This window comes from Mastacembelus armatus, chromosome 17 (genome assembly GCF_900324485.2).
Source record: "Mastacembelus armatus chromosome 17, fMasArm1.2, whole genome shotgun sequence".
In the NCBI taxonomy this organism is placed as follows: Eukaryota; Metazoa; Chordata; class Actinopteri; order Synbranchiformes; family Mastacembelidae; genus Mastacembelus; species Mastacembelus armatus.
The window spans coordinates 19,541,672-19,560,565 of NC_046649.1; the positions used below are offsets into that span (position 1 = coordinate 19,541,672).

General features: G+C 41.8%; 2 protein-coding genes across 4 annotated transcripts in view; both read right to left on the reverse strand.

Moving 5' to 3' along the window:
• mtcl1 (microtubule crosslinking factor 1) overlaps nt 1–9,904 on the reverse strand; it is a 49,425-nt gene extending 39,521 nt beyond the window's left edge. For all 3 annotated transcript variants that reach the window (XM_026314583.1, XM_026314582.1, XM_026314584.1), the window contains exons 1-3: nt 8,631–9,904; nt 6,226–6,450; nt 5,824–5,982 (exon numbers count right to left, since the gene is read on the reverse strand). In XM_026314583.1, coding sequence (XP_026170368.1) covers nt 5,824–5,982; nt 6,226–6,450; nt 8,631–9,479 — 1,233 coding nt within the window. In that variant the 5' untranslated portion in view covers nt 9,480–9,904. The remainder of the gene's footprint in view (nt 1–5,823; nt 5,983–6,225; nt 6,451–8,630) is intronic.
• Nucleotides 9,905–10,279: 375 nt separating this feature from the next.
• rab12 (RAB12, member RAS oncogene family) lies at nt 10,280–18,814 on the reverse strand. The gene is made up of 6 exons (XM_026313546.2): nt 18,401–18,814; nt 16,816–16,876; nt 14,467–14,605; nt 13,835–13,924; nt 13,320–13,424; nt 10,280–12,527 (listed from the first exon to the last, which is right to left on the reverse strand). Exons 1-6 carry the CDS (start codon nt 18,624–18,626, stop codon nt 12,420–12,422), a joined length of 729 nt encoding a protein of 242 aa, XP_026169331.1. The 5' UTR covers nt 18,627–18,814; the 3' UTR covers nt 10,280–12,419.
• Between the last annotated feature and the right edge of the window lie 80 nt (nt 18,815–18,894).

Here is an 18,894-nt window from a genome sequence, read left to right on the forward strand (position 1 = left end):
TCTGGAGAACTGTTTTGATACAGCAGTTGCTGCAATAAGTTCTGAATCTGACCCTTCTTGACAAGATGCAACAGCAGGTCACAAATACATCTAACTTTCATTTCTAACACCATTTACTGAACGGGGGACAATAAGGGATTAATGTGCGTCCTCTTTTCCCATGTTAGCAGAAATCCCAGTGGTTCAAAAGTGACTCCAAAATCCTACTTCATATTTAACTCGGCTGCACAGCAGAGATCAAAACCAACATCTACAACTTTTGGTGAAGCCAAAATGCTTTTTTTGTCGACTATAATTCACTCAAGGTTATGGTCCCCAACTCACTGATGGCCTGTCTGTTCCTTGTGTTTGGAGGAAAGGTGAGAAACACAATGACTCAGCCTGAGTTACAGCCTGCCAAGCTGCTATCAGCCTCCCTAAATATAACTGCTAACACCATTTGTTACAGAGGAGAAGAGAAGCGTCTGAAACCAGCACTGGATGGGAGCTGTGTATGTTCTGCTGTGTTCAGATCTAGGTTAAGATGAACAACTGTGAAATGATGTGGACCACCACACCCACAGTATGTCTAGCCTTCTTTTACCCTGCAATCAAAATGACTTAATATATATATATTTTTACCTTTGACTCATTTCTCTGCAGCAGATTAAATATTCACACTGAAATGTGCCCCACAAGCAATTTAACTGTGCACAAAGCAGCTCAGAAATATTTCTTGCTTTAATAAAAAGCATAATGTAAAAATATATATATAAGACATATCAGGTCTATATAGAGAACATGTGCTATATATATATATATATATATAGCTGAAGATGACCCAGCAATGTGTTTTTGAAATGCTTTAAAATGTCTTCAGACATTAAAACACACACTTTGATGACTGCAGCAGCAAACGCTGCAAAGTGGCAGCTTTGAAACTTTTGTAAATTAAAACATTTGTGGTATATGGCTGTATGTTTTAAAAACTGGTCCACACAGAAGAGGAACTGCATGTTTCAAACTTCAAAGTACTGAGCTTCAAAATTACAGCATCGCTCCAGGGTTTCATTCAGAATTCATGATTTCCCCATTTGCTTTGTGTTGATAGTTGGCCAGCAGGGTAGTAATATCAGTGCTGCTAAAAAGACTCGAAGCCATATAATTCACACTTAGACTATTTCAAATATAGTTCACTTTAAGACAGACATAAATATTACTATTATCAAGTTTCAGCCATAGTTTACCAAAATATATTTTGAGGGAAATTACCAGTAGTCTTACACTTAAATTGACTTACATGCTTTTATTTTCTTAAGATCATGTAAAATTTTATCCTTTGAATTTTTGAAATTTAGTGAAAACACAGAAATCTCCAACGATGAAGTACCAGTTTAAGGACTCTACCTGAATAACTGTGTTTATATAAAGACCTTCTTCTATCAGTGACGAATTTCTGCACATTTAGCAAACTATACAGCCGCCGTGTAACGAAAAGCTTTTTATGGATGTGTGTCACTGCAGCAGATTTCAACTTACAGCAGAGTCCCCATGCTACTCCTCTCCTCACGCCTGCTCTCCTTCCCATTGGTGGAGTCAGACACAAGATACTAACTAGGTCAATGAGATTCCTTCACCCTCTTCCAGCAGGGAAACACAGCAGAGACGAGGAGAGGCGAAGATATGAAGGAGAAGTGAGAAGCAGAGATGAGAAGAGAAGAATCAGGAGATTCTTCAAAGCCAAGATTTCTTCTGCTGAGATTTTGTGAGAAGCCAGTGATAGAGGAGCATGAGGTGGCTGCTCCGACATGAAACAATGTCTGTAGTGCCTCTAGCTCCGGCATTGTTGACTTGACTTCCTAACAATGCAGGCAATCCCCTCTCAAACCTCTGTAGTAATGAAAACTTGCAATCAGAGACTCGAGGTTGGAGATACAGCTGATCGCTATTTTCATGTGAGCAGAAAATGCAAATACTTCCTCTGACAAGACGACAGTAGCAGTTAATGTTCGAAATGTTTAGAAGATGGCGACCTACCAGAGGGGCTACTGGATGAATTTTGTTACCTTTGTATTTCAGTCTTCACGCTAAGCTCGGCTAACTAGCTTTGTGTGTGCCTTACACACATACATGCATTACTCTTATACAGATATGATTTTCAAAATAAACTATTTCTCAGATTATCTGGTGCCTTTCTTTCTCCAGTATGATATATGATATAATATTTGGTTGAATACAAAAATGTACATGAATATCTGAATGACATTCCCTCACATCGTCACTAACGAAGGGTGTCTTCCAAGGAAGTGACATAATGTGTAGATTGTGGTGTTTCTCTGCACGTTGTCCTGAGATGTTTGTGTATATCAGCAGGAGAAATCTAACAAAGCTCACGCTCACGGAGGAGGACGAGCAGAGCACAAAGGATTATCACTTCGCTGTAATGAAAGATGAATTTATCACAGGGGACTGGGAAGACCTAATAAATCACCTGATGCTCGTTGACATTTCATTAGTTCCATTTCATTACACAGTGGGCCTTTCATCAAATGTCAGAGGAATGAAAAATCTCGACCAATCGCTGTTCGCCTTCATACTGACCACACGGAAGCAGCGACAACAATTTGCTCCTCAGGCCAACAGTTTTACAACAGTAGGTCCTGTCAACTAGCCCCTCTAAACTGTTTAATACCAGGGCTGCACACTGGGCTGCTGTATCGCAGGCAGACAGGGCCTTTGGCCATCTGATTACAACCATTCTCTGCTACCTTCCCGCTCTGCCTCCTTCTATCTCCTGCTCTCCCCTCCCGTCAGTGTGAAAGCACACATGGCTGTTTTATAACAGGCCTTCTTGCTGGATTAATCCATGCCAGGGTGCCAGTCTCTGGGCCAGATTCACACTGTGTAGTTTCTGATAACAGAGAAGGGGCACAGGGACAGGAAGAGAGAAGCTTTATACGACAAAGACACTCAAACTATCTCTGGTCAGCTTTACTTTTACCACTACGGTAAGAACATTTGACAGGATGTATGTTTTTTACTTGCAGTGTTAGAGTCACTGTCCTCAGGGTAAATTGTTCCTGGTGTATAAGAAAACATGGTCTGTTGATATTTACCACAAAGCTAAATTAAGCACATACTGCCTGCCAAAAATCAGTCGAACCTTATGTCAGGTAGCATTTCGCTAAAAGTCAAAGATCTGTGTGCTCAGTGATATTCAGGTACTTTATTATTTGCTATAGACATAAAGCAGAATTAGTGGTTTGGTTTGTGATTCAGGCGAGATAGAAAATTAAGTGCATTTGCATTTTTCACTGCTTATTATATCACAATTTAAGACATAATCTTTGTAGAGAATTATCATGTATTTATATAAGAATAAAGCTTATGTGGCTTTTTCTGGGGAGTCTGAGAGAGAAATTAAATGTCTTGTAGTGCAATATAAGACATTATGTTGATGTCAGAGCAATATTTCACCACTGCAACAGAGTCCTATGTGTTTATGTGGGAAGGACCCAATAAAGAAATAACTATCTAACTAACAGGCAAGTAACAAAGGCTTGTTTCATAGTGAGATCCTAAAAGGCTTGTTTATATTTAAATTCATGTTAGCAATTAACTTTAGTGATAAAGGAGCAGCAAAAGATCATTTGAGAAAACAAATTAAAAGAGGGCAGGACTGCCACAGAACGTTGTGGGTGATTTGGTGCTTTTATCTGCAGTACATTACAGCTTGGTCACATTTTCCAAGGCTTATTTTTTAAAACAAAAAGGAAAATAAACAAGCTTTCAGTTAAACTACATTCTTATCATTGAGCATGCTGCACCTGTCTGCTCTGTCACTGACACGTATCTCTGTGACTGAGCAAAGGGCAGGTTCTAAGATCCAGTCAGTTACATTTCTCCCTAACTGAATGGTTATCATCGAAGAAATGGGTTTCCCACCGTGCATAACAGACTTTAAGGGAATGAAAGCCTTTGAAAATGATATATCATTGATTCCAATCCTAGACAAAGAAAGTTCTACAAAACAAGAAGAAAATACTGGGGCGCTGCTTGACAGCAGCATGCTGCTGGCAGGGAGGGGGGGGAGAAATGGCGGCATGTGATGTGGAAATGCAGATTCAGAGGCAGAATGTGTTTTTCTGGGACAAACCTCAAGGGAACGCAAAAGAATCTGCAATCATCTGGAGCAACCACTATCTCAGCCTCTCTACTCCCTCCAGTACTTCTCAGTGTACATCCAAACCTGTGTCATCCTGCGGTCATACACACCACAAAACGGCTCAGAGATGAAGGTCAGGAGCCATCACTAACGCTATGCCCAATTTTAAAAAACTGCTGTGAAGCGTACCTGCTTACTTCATCTTCATACATAAGGTTACCAGAATCAAGCCACAGCAAAAACACTTCTCTGCATTTGCTGCATTAGCACTTCCAGACTAGACATCTATTTTCTGTCTCAGCTTGTGTTGCTCAGTCAGGTGATCATAAGGCTGCCTTTGAAATCAACATTACTGACATCAGTGAAGGTCATACACTGCATGAGAATAGAAATTTAAACCAGTGGAGGACTCATCTGGAGAGCATGAAACGGAAAAGGCCAAGCTGTTTTGAGACAATGTGGCATCAGCTGGGAATCAAACCAGAGACACAACAGTTGCAAAGAAACATCCAACTGCCAAGAGAAAGCCCCATCTCCATACTGACTGCTCTGGTATTAGCCTACTTTCTCTTTGTTGCCAGACAGGAAGTTACCTGCTGTTGTCAAAATCAATTTGTTTAAGCAGCTGATCTTGAGTGGCACTGAGAAAAGCTTCCGCTCATCGTATTAACCTGTGAGAAGAATTTACTCCACTCCTGGAAATGCAAATAGTCTCTGCACTGAGCCACATCAGGTGAACAATGATACAAAACTTTATAGACAAAAGTTTGATTTCTACAGTAGTGAAATATCGATGCAAATACCATCAGTGCCTCATAATGTATATATTCAACCTTCAGCATCCAACTGTATCAATTAGCCTGTAAATAAAGCAAGTCAAACCCGAACAAAAGCAGTCAGAGCTCTTTATTTCTGAGAGGAAGGAGTCATGGTGAGAAGAAGTTGTTGAACCACTTTCCAGATAAACATCCATGGGAACTGGCTTGAATTTCCTTTTTGGCCTCGAGGTCAAAGACACACCTGAGCTGTGAGAGTTACCCAGGTAGTACTGGAGCTCTATCTGAATATCAGCACTATGGAGGCAGCACCAGGATGTTTGCTAATGATGATACATCAGCTACCCATAGATAAAACACCAACTGGCTTGGCTAAAACAAGGCATTAAAATGGCATGTACGTAGACTCAGGGCTGTGCATCACTGAACAAAGCAAACATTTTGAATGGGCTGTCCGGCAGCAGCTAAGTGATTGATGAAATTAATTCACTGCAGCGATCCTGCTGACCAGGCCGCTGATCACCATTGATTTGAAATGGCATCACATTAACTGAGATTGTTCTCCTTGTCTATATTAAATGCTTGTAGTAAAGAGTTGCACCCAACAACACACACCATAGGCTGGAAGATCATCCTGTGCAGTGACATCACAACTGCATCCCCCAGTGTTGTCACTTTCACCGCTGCACCGCTGACAGCCACACTCTCAGTGCTCGTGTCATTCTCACACAGTCAAAGCCCTGAACAGCTTTGGCAGTCAGTGCCATTTTTCACAGTGTCGGATTCTTATACCAGTTTTATCTTTACATGTACTAGGAAACCGCTGAGACAAAGACGCGGCTTAGTGTGCATGAAAAATGAATGTGTGTAACAGATAGCAACTTAGCATTATTAACCTCTCACCTCTTTGGCCCTCTCCAGCTCGTTGTGCAGTGCCTGCTTGGAAATCTCTACCTCGATGATCTTTTGTCTGAGCAGCTCGTTCTCATCCTCAGCTCTGCTTCGTTTGTCTTCCACACTCTCCAGCTCGTTGTGCAAACGCACTGACACGTCTTTGGCCACCTGAGATCAGGAGCAAACACATGAATCACCTCTTTAAGAAACTCCTAAAGCTGTTAAGACTGTATTTCATTAGTCTGGGTTCAGCAAAGAGCTTCAGGGTTTCAGGCTGATTCAAAGTGCTGCTTCACCTGCTTCAGCAGGTAGTAATGACAACACTGCAAAATGTAAACGCACAAAATAAAAGGACAAAACCTAACACAAAGAGACAAATGTAGGCCCAGACATTGGCATGTGCTCACAGACCTTCAGGTCCTGCTCCAGACTACGGAGCAGCTCTCCATCCACATGGCCGGTCTGGGCAACCCGGAGACTTTTCTGTTCAGCTTTCCGCAGGCGGTACTGCAGGATGCGGCAGTTCTTGTTGGACCTGTCCAGTTCCCTCCGCAGCTCCTGCAGCTGGTAGACCTCCTCCTCCAGGTAGCTGTCTCGCATCTCCTCCATCTCCGCTCGCAGCTCATCCACTTCATCCTGAGGGACAAACAGAGGAATAACTTTGGACTACAATCAACTTGACAGCTGATTACTGACAAAAGTGATGTCCAAACAAAGAAAGTCACAATATGATTTAACTTTTAATATTTGTTTTATATTTGTTTTCCTATGAGTTCCAGCAATGACTGTGATCTCTAAGCCCTCTGAGAGGAGGATCTTGGATTGAGTGCCTTTACTTCCCAACTCCTATCAACATGAAACAGCCCAGTCTGGAAAAAAGGAAGCATTTATCTGTAGTACTGAGACACTACAATAGTTAATTTAGGAGCTTCGGGGTATCTGTTTGCCTCCTGACTGAAGGAATCGGTTTGTTCAGTAGATTTCCCCAGAGGTCAGATATTCCAAGCGCTTGACTGGCACCTGACGAAACAAACTGGATACTGAAAAGGGGAGAGGGAGGGAAGAGTGTGTCAGTTACAGAAAACTAAATCTATCCTCATTGGGGAAAGCACAGAGGCCTTTGTTACTTGAGGAGGACCAGAGGAACGAGCCAATGACCTCGCACAGGATCGGTCCAATCGATGGCCAGGTTAAAAGCAGAGCCACAGAACAACTTCTAGGGAGCAGGAGTATTTATAGATTATCACTGGTGTGTTTATGGAGAGTGTGTTCACCGAGCATCAGTGGTCTCTATAACCCTGTTTAGTGTGGCTGTATTTACTGAGCAGTATTAGGAGCCCAGGTAGGACGACAACTAACCACAACTTTCATTACCGATTTGCCTACCAGTTCAATGAATTAAAGCAACAGTACAACACAAAGACAATTGATTATTAACATTTGAGAAACTGGACTTCGCTTATCAGAATTAAAAGAATACATTGCTCGTAACAGATTGGCAGGAAATTCAGAAAACCACCAAACATTTGCCAGTTTTCAGTGACTCCTGATTAATTCCTTGAATATCTGTTTCAGCCCCAGAAATCTCTCTTGGCATCCTCCTGTTGCTGTGATGCAGTAACAGAAGCTTAAATCCCCTTCGTTTGTCAAACATCACCTTCAGCAAAAGATGCAAAAAAATCCTGACATTTAATGTAGAATAAAACAAAAAGTGTCAGTTCAAATAGAATGAATGTGTTTTTTATAAGCAGAAGAGGTGGCAGTGGTGGGGGACTCCCAGATAATTTGGGGGTGGGGTTGTCTTACGAGTTCACCTCCGAGACCCAGCTGGCAGACTGACAGCCCAGCAGGAGGGTGTCTGAACCCACCACACATGGGACATCTGACTGTTATCAAGTCCTGTGGGATAAAGCCATTACAGCGAGAACCCGCAAAGCTGATTAACTCTCCTGTGTCCACAGAGCCACAGACATGCTCCATCAAGTTTGAAATAATACTGACAGCAACATGCAAACAAACCTGCCCCCCATCTGAAAATAAACCTGCAAGATTATTTGCTACATAATCCGTTTGCCTCCCCTCCCCAGTTCATGGGGAAAGCCTACTTTAGAGCAGGGGGAGGGGGATCCTGCAGGAAATCTTAATCCACATGAAACAAATGATGATGCACACTTGCAAACAGAACACTAAAAAATAAACTGTTAGGAAAATCACCAAGGAAGAGTCAACTTTGGTCTTTCATTTGTTTCCTCTAATTTAACGACATCTATGCGACCTCAACCTCGACTTAAATGGAAAAACTCTGAGGTTAAATGAGAGTTTATCCCTGTGAACCGTCTGTGTCCCAAATGCAACAGAGGACAACGTGTCTTTCCGTCACAGTAGACTTTGGTGACTTGATAACAACATTATAAAAAAAAAGTCAATTAAAGGACACACCAGGGTGAAGTCCCCATTGATAAAACTCCCATCAGCAAATGTGAAATCCACTGGGAAAGCCAGGGAGGTTAGAAAGACCATATGATGGATGGAGAACCAGCAGCAGGACTACAAGGTATCAAAGAGTAATGTGTTTACATTGTGGGAATATATAACACATTTGGGTTGTGTTTTTAGTGAATAAGCAGCTCAAGGACCTTGTGAAATGATGGGAGTGAGGACTGAACCTGGGACTTCCTGGAACAGGAGTTTTCCGTCTTTAAAAAGCAGCTGGAGCTTAAATGAAGCAGTGTAATGTTGAATTGGGTGATTGTGTATGGGCTTACACATAACAACAAATAAAACGACACTCCTGGAACTTGTTGAGATAACCTTACCTTGAGGTAGTCGTTTTCAGATTTCAAATCCTCTATTTCCCGCAGCAGGTCCCCCTCAGTGACATCCTTGGTGCCTGGCAGTTTGAATTGTGCGCTTGTGGAAGGTTTCTCCTGCTTGTGTTTCTCTCCGTGCGCCCCTGGAGCGGGCTGAGCCTGAGACATGCTTCCCTTGGCGGGGGAAGCTTCGGTTGTGCGCAGCGGAGCAGCAGCAGCTCCGGTCGTGTCTGCCCGCAGCGGATTATCGACTCCCAGCTGATCCCGGTCACTGGAGCCCGTACCGGACTCGGCGTCGCTGCTGGCGGCCAGTGCCAACCTATGTTCGTCCGACAGCGGCTCGGAGGGGCAGTCTGACAGGTCTGAGCTGCTGTCGGTTTGGCTGACCCGGCCCAGAGGCGCTCCGGTCGGTACCCGGATCGGGGATCCATGGCTGAGAGGGCCCGGGGACCCCGAGCCTAGTTTCCCCTTCTTGCCTTTGGAGTAGACCGGACTGCTGCTGCTGTCCGGTTTGATGCTGGCGGCTTTGGGCTCAGCTGCTGCATGCTGGGACACCTTTGTGGGCTTTTTGGCCACACCAGACCTGGTGCTACTTTTTGCCGTGGCGGGTTTGTCTTTCGCCCCGGCTGTGTTGCGTCTGGAGCTGCGGGTCGGATGGGCTAAGGGCACTGTGGCAGACTGATGCTGCTTGTTGAGCTTGGGGGATTTGGGTACGATGGCAGGTGGTTTGGTGGCGCGGGAGTGCACGTCTTTGAGGAAAGGTCTGGCCGGGGAGGGGGCTCGGTTCAGTCTCTTCTTCTCCAACTGGTGGTTCTGCGGTTTGGTGTCGCCTCCAGAGCCATTGGAGCTCTCCATTATACACCGACACCGGCAGCAGGAGGGCGATGAAGGAAACGATCAATCCACAGCACCGCGGAAAATCTCTGACATGCGATACCAGAAAAACAACCAGGTTTCTCTACCTTCTTCCTTGTCGGGCTGAGGTTACGCATCCTGCGCTGCGTTGGATGTTTTACTCCATCCTGTCTGCATTCACCAGGTTGTCATTGTAGTCCCCTCTGCCTGAACCCTCCTTGGAGGAAACGCTGCAATAAAAGGGGATTACTGGGACGGGTGGGATGAGAGACAGGTTGCATCTGCAGTCAGGGCTTAGCAGGCTCAAGTTAGAAAGAAAGGAGTCAGCCGGAGTTCCTCCTCTGCAGACCGGGTCTCCATCCCTCTAGTCCACCGGGCTGAGTGTGTTCGGCCCCGTGTCTTGTGCCCCTTCCCACTCCTTCCTCTCTGACATGTAAGATCTGCAATCGCTGCGGTGCGAGGCTCGACGCCCGTGATTTTCAGCGAGGCGCATGCGCTGCTGCCTCACCAGCAGCCCAGCACACCCCTTGTTTTCTGTGGGACCAGGCGGGACCAGGTCTGACACGCTTTGGTGCGCATGCCCCAATAACACGCGCGCGCACAGCACTGGTTATTGACCACATTAACGTGTTAAATTAAAGTGCAAAGATACACGCAGGAGAAACCAGCACTCACCTCAGTGATCAGTCCTTTGACACCGGAACCTCAAACAATATAAAAACATCCAGGAAATCATTTGTACAGCAGCTGTGAAGGATCTGAATCAACCTTCCACACACACAGTAAACTCCAAACCAAAGCCTGGTAATAAATATAGATATCTTTAATTGCTTTTCATTAGTTCAACAATGTCACAAGTTATAAATACCACAAATCTCCTTTGAACATGCCAACACCTTTCACTTGTAACAGGTTTAATACAAAGCACAACCTTTCATTTTATAGGATACACATTTCAAATAAAAGCATTAAAATGCAATTTTAAAACACTTGAGTAGTATAAGGTTTGGCTATAAAAACACAGGGTTAGTGCTGAATGAAGATCAGGAGGGACAAATCAAAGGTTTCATTCCAAACAACAACACCAGAGTAAATGTTCACCACTCGCTTGTTTCCAAACACAACAGGGATGTTGCTAAAATGCAGATCATTTGTATGTCAAGGTCGTTTGTTGGCTGATGATCTTATTGCAAGACATGCTCGGCTGTCAAAGACGGGTTTGTTAGCAAGTCTTGCATTTTCAGCATGTTGGCTGTTGTTTTGGTATGAAACTATTCATTTGTTAGAAACAATAATGTGCAATTTTAGGTCCAACAAAGCTCAACCTAAACATAAAACCTCAGGAAAAACAAAAGAAAAGTAACTAATAGTCAGTTCAATAGTTTCAAATCAGGTCTTTTAAATGGGCTCATCCTTTCTCACCTTCAGACTGAGGATTTAACTTCAATATGTAGGAACAAATGTGAAACACCCACAGTGCTACACTGCTAATATTGCATTCAATGCACAACAAAGATGGAAGAATTCAAGGATGATTAAAGTCTACAGACACAGGAGGGCTTGGGTTAGGGTTAGGGGTCTGACCACACTGGTCCAGAAAAAGCTGACCTCCTCCATAAAACACAAACATCCCCATCAAGCAGGGCTTTTCTGATTTCTGTTTTTTTTTCCATTTGTTATGAAACTCAAACCCTAGTCTGCAATAAAAGCCTGACAAAACGAGCAGATGTGAGCCGACCAAAATTTCCTGAGTCATTCAAATACTGAACAAGCCTCCTTGCACGTTTTTCAAACAAAGACTCAAAGACTTTTCTGAACTTCATCTGAATTCAAAGGAAAATGTCAAAACAAAACAGTAACAAAGGCGAAAACTGTCTGTGTCTGACCACACCTGACTGCTCCTTACTGTCTATAATCCTTCTAAAAACCAGTAGCACACATGAAGAGTGCCTCGGTGAAAGCACCAATCCCTCAAAGACTACATTACCCATCTTTCCATTCATCTCTATCCTAGACAGGGTGCAGAAGAGTTCAGAGCAACCAGTTCTGAAGCAACACTGATCTTCAGTAGTGCTAAATTACAAGTTGTGTACTTTATTTTTCTGCATGTCAGTCTAAGTTAAAGATGAGCTGCAGTGCAAAATATTACAATTTATCCAAGTGTGAATGAGCCAGTCCAGCCACTTTCATACTTTAAGGCAAAGGAAGACAAACTGATATGATCTCCACCACACAACCACCTGCTGATGGCCACGAAAACCTGCACCTCGTCCAGTCATTGCAGCAACATGTCATATTTACATCATGTGCTTTTGTTTACCTCAAGTCAACTCGTCACTTGATAAGAAAACTTATTAATAAGAACAGAAATCTGCTGTACCTAGACCCAGAATTTAAACTAAGATGAAAAGACATGAGATATTGTCCCTTTTCTGTGAGATATCAAGTGCAGTGATAGCAGACTGCTGGGTGATTCAGGGAACCTCAAGCTTAAGTGTACGGTATGTGTGATGTTTTTAAAGGAAAACAGGAAGGAAAACAAGCTCTAAGACACTCAATAATCCCCCTCCTTAGAAAATGTGCTGCTACCAGAGGGATCGCTACCTCGAAGGCACATGCGGGGCACAGCTAGTCTAACGGTCTGAGGAATGAGGTAGTCTGGGTCAAGTGAAGACAGAAAGGTGGTAGGTAGTGGGTGACTCACCAGGCCTAAGTGTTAGTGTGGTACATGTCATAATGTACAGTTACAAAACAGGAGAAGAAATAATACTTGATAACAGAGTTCATGCATCTTAACAGCAGTATTTAATAATTCCAAACTACTGCTGTGTGCTGCCCCCTGGTGGTCAGATTGGTACTCTGCATGTGCGAGCTGAGTGTGAGTGTGAGTGTGTGTGTGTGTTGTGTATGTGTGTGAAGGATGGGGGAATACTGCGACCCTCAGCAACAGCGCATGCGAGGAGGGGGCAACTCCGGAGGCACTTCCGGTTCAGGCTGCAGAGACAGGACACTGTTGGAGAGCTCCTTGTTGGGAACTTCCAGAGGCATCTGTTGCATCAGGAGCAAAGGAAAATCAGAAAACACAGGGTTAATATGTTCAATTTTCAACTGGTTTGATAATCGAATAATTGATTTGGTCATTTTTTTTAAAGTAAAAAAGTCTAATTTCTGCTGTTTACAGCTTCTGAAATATGAAGATTTGATGTTTTTTTGTCTTTTGGGCAAAACAACATCTGAAGATGGAAAAGTCTAAGATCCATTTTTCACAATTTTCTTTCAATATGATCCAAAAACTAATTGGCAAATCAAATCCATGATAAAACCAATCATTAGTCGCAGCCATATTAATAACAACAATAACAGGGAACTACATGTTAAGTAAAAAAAAAAAAAACAAACTGTACAAGCTTTATGAAAAAAAGAGAAGTGCCTTGGAAAAAAATATAAAAACTGAAAGAGGAAGAAGTTTTTAAATGGTGTTGAAATAGTCTTAACAATAGTATAAGCAGAACAGGAGCCACAGGTACAATGTGTATAGAAAGAGTGGACTATTGGACAAAGCCTAAAAAATTGTTTGTTTAGTTTGTTTCGGCTGGTGTGATAGTTTTAGCTTGAGCTCTGGTGCAGACTAAACAACAGGATGAAGCCGCCGTGAAAAAAGGCAACAAGTAGACTCTGGGGCAGCAATTTAGTGGTGTGAAAGCAAAACAGACAAACCATAATATCCCATAATAGATGGTAGGTTGTTGCACCAATTGCAAGTGGAATAACCCCTGTTGGCTTATTCTAATCAAAATATTAGCTCAGAGGCAGCATCAGCGTAGATTCTAGCAAACCAACCTTGCAAAGAATGTCATCCACAAGCTTCAGGAAGATCTCATCCACATTAAAGTTATCCTTGGCACTAGCTTCGCAGAAGCGCATTCCACTTATTCGAGAGGCAAACTGTAACACAAGGAAAGTGTGAAATGAGCTCAGTGCCAGTAAAGTGATAGCAAACAGCAGCATTATTCCACAGGAGAAGAAGCTGAGCAATACAGCACAAACTCCCTCAATATTTACATCCTCTGCCAAAAAAATCTCCCATCTGGATTTAAGGTTTAGAAAAAGCCTGCCATTATATTAGTCTGAGTAGGAGGTTACCAGTGTTATGAATGTGTCTTTGTCTTTCTCAGAGAGAGCATAGTAATGTCTGCAAACTCTTATTTAGATCAGTTCTTAAATTTCCTGACTGAAATTACAAGGCGGTCTAGTCCACACATTTCTGTGCTACTGGGTATTCTTTTACAAACTGCTGATCCATTCAGATGGATAGAAACTAAAGATGTTGTTCTGTGATAAGATGATGGACTCACCCGCTCTCCCTGCTGTCTGGAGATGATACGATCGCTCTCACAGTCCAGCTTGTTCCCGACCAGGAGAAGCTCTGCTTCTTCTGAGGCGTACTGACACAAAACAGGAAGCAGAGAGGAGACCTGTCAGGAAATCATCGGCCTCCCATTTCATGAAAGTCAAACCAGATTACTGCCACCATACACTGTACTGTAGAGGAACAAATGGCACACTGAATTTGACCTATAGTGGATGGAACCATATCAACATGTCATTTATGTTACTGGATTGTATAAATAATGAGAATAGTGTTCAAAATATTATCAGACTTTAAACTCTCAAATACCAAGACTGGCATTGACCCCAAAAATCCAGTATCTGTCTAGATATAATTCAAGTGTCTTCCAACAAAGTGACACAAAGAGACTTAAAAACAGCTTTAGCTCATGTAACAGCTGCCAGTGCTAATGAGCTTGAAGACAAAAGCACAGCTAAAGGGTGAATATCAGTGGGCTGGCAGTGTTACTGGACTCAAACCTGGCAGAATCCAACAACAGCAGGAGACCAAATCGAAGGAAAACAAAAAAAAAGCATTTAATGCATCAAGACCTTTAAGAAAATTTTAAGTGTCCAGACTGTTTTTGTTTTTTAATACCTTGTCTATCATTTTCATCCATTTAGGAAGATCATCAAAGGTCTCCTGCTTGGTGATATCATACACTAGCACTATTCCCTTGGCACCTCTGTAGTAGGCTGATGTGATGCTGTTGAACCTCTCCTGACCAGCAGTGTCCCTGAAAAGAAGAGAATAGATTTAAAATAACAAAGATCTTTATTAATCCATTATTAAATCCAGTCAGAGCAGTGTCTCCAGCAAATGGAATACAAAAACATTGATTGACTCATCTGATTAAAGGTATTTACAGTGATTTGTCTTCAAAAAAAAAAAAAAAGGTTTCTATTAAATTACCCAAGTAAATTTTTTTTTATAATTTTCAGTTAGAAAATAATTTATTTTAAAAGTGAACGGCTTCGTGTGAGATAAAACTGCCAACATAATCATCAGGTATCAAGCTAAGAAGAATAGAATTCCAGGAATGATCCAAAATGGGACTTCTACAGTAAAGTTGATCTCACAGACAGTAATAAAATGATTGTAATCTCTGTAGCATTTAATTTCCCCTTCCAGATACATTCATTTTATAAATGGTTTTAACATAGCACGTATATAGCTGGAAGTGGAAGCTATAGGCTCTGTTCTCATCACCCATAAATCAGGGTATAAAAACAAAGGATAGTAGATGTAAAACACAGCTGTAAGTCTATAAAATGTTTTCATGGTAGAGGTTACTATTATAGTTTTATTATTATTAACACAAACATAACTAGAGCTATATTATACAGTGTTATAAACCATTTTTCAGAGCTTAAAAATGCTACAAATGTAACAACTCAAAACTATCTACTGTAATTATAGGTTGATCAATGAGAAATACAGACACTCTAAATTTGATTTATTAAAAATGAAATATGTACAGTTTTGGAAGTGAAATCTGTAAACTATAAAGATGCAAAGATATTTCTTCATGCAAGTGCAGATTCTTTTGAGCCTATGTTATGATTCAGCTGATTATCTGGGTTACAGCATGAGAAGCAGATTGAGATGCACTTACAGTGCAGTGTTACTGTACCTTCAGCCAGCTAGTCTCTCCCTGTTCCCCCTGTGAGTCACAGTCAGGCTTATGAGCAGAAGAGCAGACAGACACAGCAGTACAGGGGCAGGTTTAGCTAAGGCCAGGCAGCGATGGAGCCTGATGCGAGCGGCTCAACATGAGACAAGACACACTGAGGACGGCCTTCCTGAGCGGATAGGTCGAGGACGGGCAGATGAGTGGGGACAAAATGGGGCGTGGTAACGGGTGGAGATGATGTGGAGGTGGGGGTGGATGGGAGGTGTTAGTAAACAGATGTATCAGTGAAACAGGAGATGGAGTTCCCACATTTTAGCGGAAAACTGACACACACATAATCAAACCAGTCAAACAAACACAGTCAGTTCAAAAGCGTTCCTAACTCTAATTTAGCATAATAATCAGTTTTTCTATCGTTGAAGAACACGAGACGTTTTCAAAAGTGGACATAGCTAAAGTCACAAGACACAAGTAGAGGAAAAACAGAATCATTGTCTCCATCACTGGTTCCAGTCCTTTGAGTCGCTGCACATATCTCATGATTTTTTCTGTGTTCAAATATTATATTACAATAATGAATTGCACTGAAAAGGCAATTCAACAATTATCAATATAAGACAAGGTTTTGTTTCCAATGATTGTCTGCTAATCAAATACATCACTTACTGATTGACGGCATAATAACAGAAGACGTTGATAACTTGATAAAATCGAAACAATTAAATGTGGTTCAATGTGGCTCTTTTGCCTTTTCTGGTCCCCACCTGCAGACAGATTCATGCAATCCCCTCAGGTTCCATCGTCCTCTGCATAAATGTTGTTACCAATAAATTGCTAAAGCAGCAACACATACATAATCCCTCACCAGCCCCATCAGGACAAAGTTTACAGATTCGCCACCAAATAAACTACTTAAAACTATTTAATATGGGATCTGAAAAGATTTGGATTCAGCAACTAAATTCCAAACTGGATTAAGATTCAATAAAATGTCATCAAACCCCCATCTCCACCAAATGCCAACTTCTTTAGACAACAACATGGGTGAGGGTGATGAGCATGACCCTGAGCATTTCATCTAGATGAGCATTTCATCAAATGAAATGCTGTTATTTTACTGCATTTTAACAAATGCAAAGGTGTAGTATATTTTATTCTCTCTTCTCATCTACCATGCAAAGCGGGTGCACACGGTAAGCCACAAGTTTTTTGTTAGAGCAACTCACAGTGTGACAGAGGAAATATGCCATGACAAGACAGACAAGAAATGCACTAAGACAAATAAGAAACTGGAGACATGTCCAGTTACTCACCATATCTGAAGTCGGATTTTTTTCCCTCTCAGCTCAACCGTCTTGATTTTAAAGTCAACTCCTATGAGAAACATAGAAACACACATGGATGTGCACAAATACAATAATTTCCTATGTTATTTTTGTTTTGTGTAGTTCGTTAGTTGCTTTTGTTTCCAAACAAGCAACATGAAAATGGCTTCTTTGCATTAAAAGTCGCCTGGTTAAAGTACATTTTTTTAAGGTGTGAAGCAATGACTGGTCTGTGTCATACTGTTAAATGCTGTGCACATCGTACTGAGCTCCTATTCTAAGAAATAAATGACAAGATTAGAAAATAACATTTTGAGCCAGACATCAGTAACTGTCAAACTGTTCCCTCTGTGGTGTCTGTGATCAAAGGAGCACAATTTTTAGTGACACATAGCTCACACAATCCTAAAGTCGTGTCACAGGAATGGCAGCAAACAAAATGGAGCTGTGCCACAGCAGCTGCTTGTGTGTGGCTATTTTGGGATTTCACAGCCACAGGACCGTTTACCCAATTCAACATATAAACAGATCTTATGTATTTTGGCACAGCAGTTTGCCACAAGGTGCTCCTGTTTTCAGTAAGCTAAGATACTTGTTTTGTTTAATGTAGAAATATAAAAAACTGTTGTTCAGAACTGGAGAAGGCTGTTAATAAGACCAAACCCCTCATTTAAATAAACAGGCTCAGCAGGAGTAAATTAAGTTGCGCAATTACTGAATTGCTGCACAATTACACAACTGAAGTAATTAATACAACTGTTCAATTGTAGGTGCTTCCCTTAGATTGGTGAGTGAAAAATAAGTCTACTCAAGATTTTATCTTAGTTTTTATTGTTACTATTATTTACAGGTTTGCAAAAGTCAACTTAAATATTCCTTCAGGCATAGCAACGCTTCTTTACTAGACTTCTTTTTATTAATGGCATAATTCTTTCTACACATGCAAAGCATATTACTTCACAGATTTTCAATATTTGAAAAATACATCTACAGTCAGTCCAGCTTGTTTTTCACAAATAATTGATTATGCTTTTTTTATTTTACATCACATCTATAGTTACAGGTTTAACTGCTTTTATTTAATGTCACTCTGATTCCTCTACTTTGTAGGTTTAATGTCATATGTGTATGTAATAATTTCATCACTGGTGGTTAATTTTGCAGCGCTATATGTTTGTACAGCTGTTCTGCTCCTACTTGATAAATAAAAACAAAAATAGTGTTGGATTCTAACAGACTAAAATAGGCAACAATCGCTCAAACACAATTTCAGCCTCAAACATGAGGTGTAACAGTGGAAATATATAACCAATATTCACTCTTAACGTAGTGTAAAAGCTTAAACAGTGATGTCAGCTAACTAGATCTGTTGCTGTTGTCACAGTTAGCTTAAGTTAGCTACCTACAGCTGGTAGTTTAAACTCTGCTCAGTCGCTTTCAATAAAAGCAGGAGGCAGTGTGTTTATAACATCCATGCCATAGCAGTTTAGGTATCTTTCCTCCGGTAAGTAGACGGAGCCCTGCTACATGCTGTCAATACAAAGTTAACAAAACAAACGTCTCCTGTCCTCACCTACTGTTGACTTGCAAGCTTCGCAGAACGTATCGTCTGTGTATCTCTCCATGAGACTGGTTTTACCAACACCACGGGAGCCAATAATGATAATCTGAAGTTTAAAATCAGCGGGTCTAGGAGGCATCTTCCTGCGGCGCGACTGAGCCCCCAAAGCGGGGGACGAGTTTGCGGAACCCCCGCCACCACCGGCGGCCCTCCGAGGAATGTCGTATCTCGGATCCATCAGTAATTCCACATTTGTGGTTACAAGTAAAGCAGACAAACACGCCTAGACTGCCACACACTAGAAACAATTAGCTATTTCCAACTTTCTTTTGTCCCTGGAAGTTTGTGGAAGTTTGTCGGTCGCCGATGGTTGTTGTTGTTCAGCCATTAGACGCCGGAGACGTCATGACGTCATTTAAACACGTTAAACCAATTTCCGTTTCTTCTTCTTCTTCTTCGTCTTCTTCTCCTGCTGCTGTTTAGTGGCAACTAGGGTGCATTGCTAA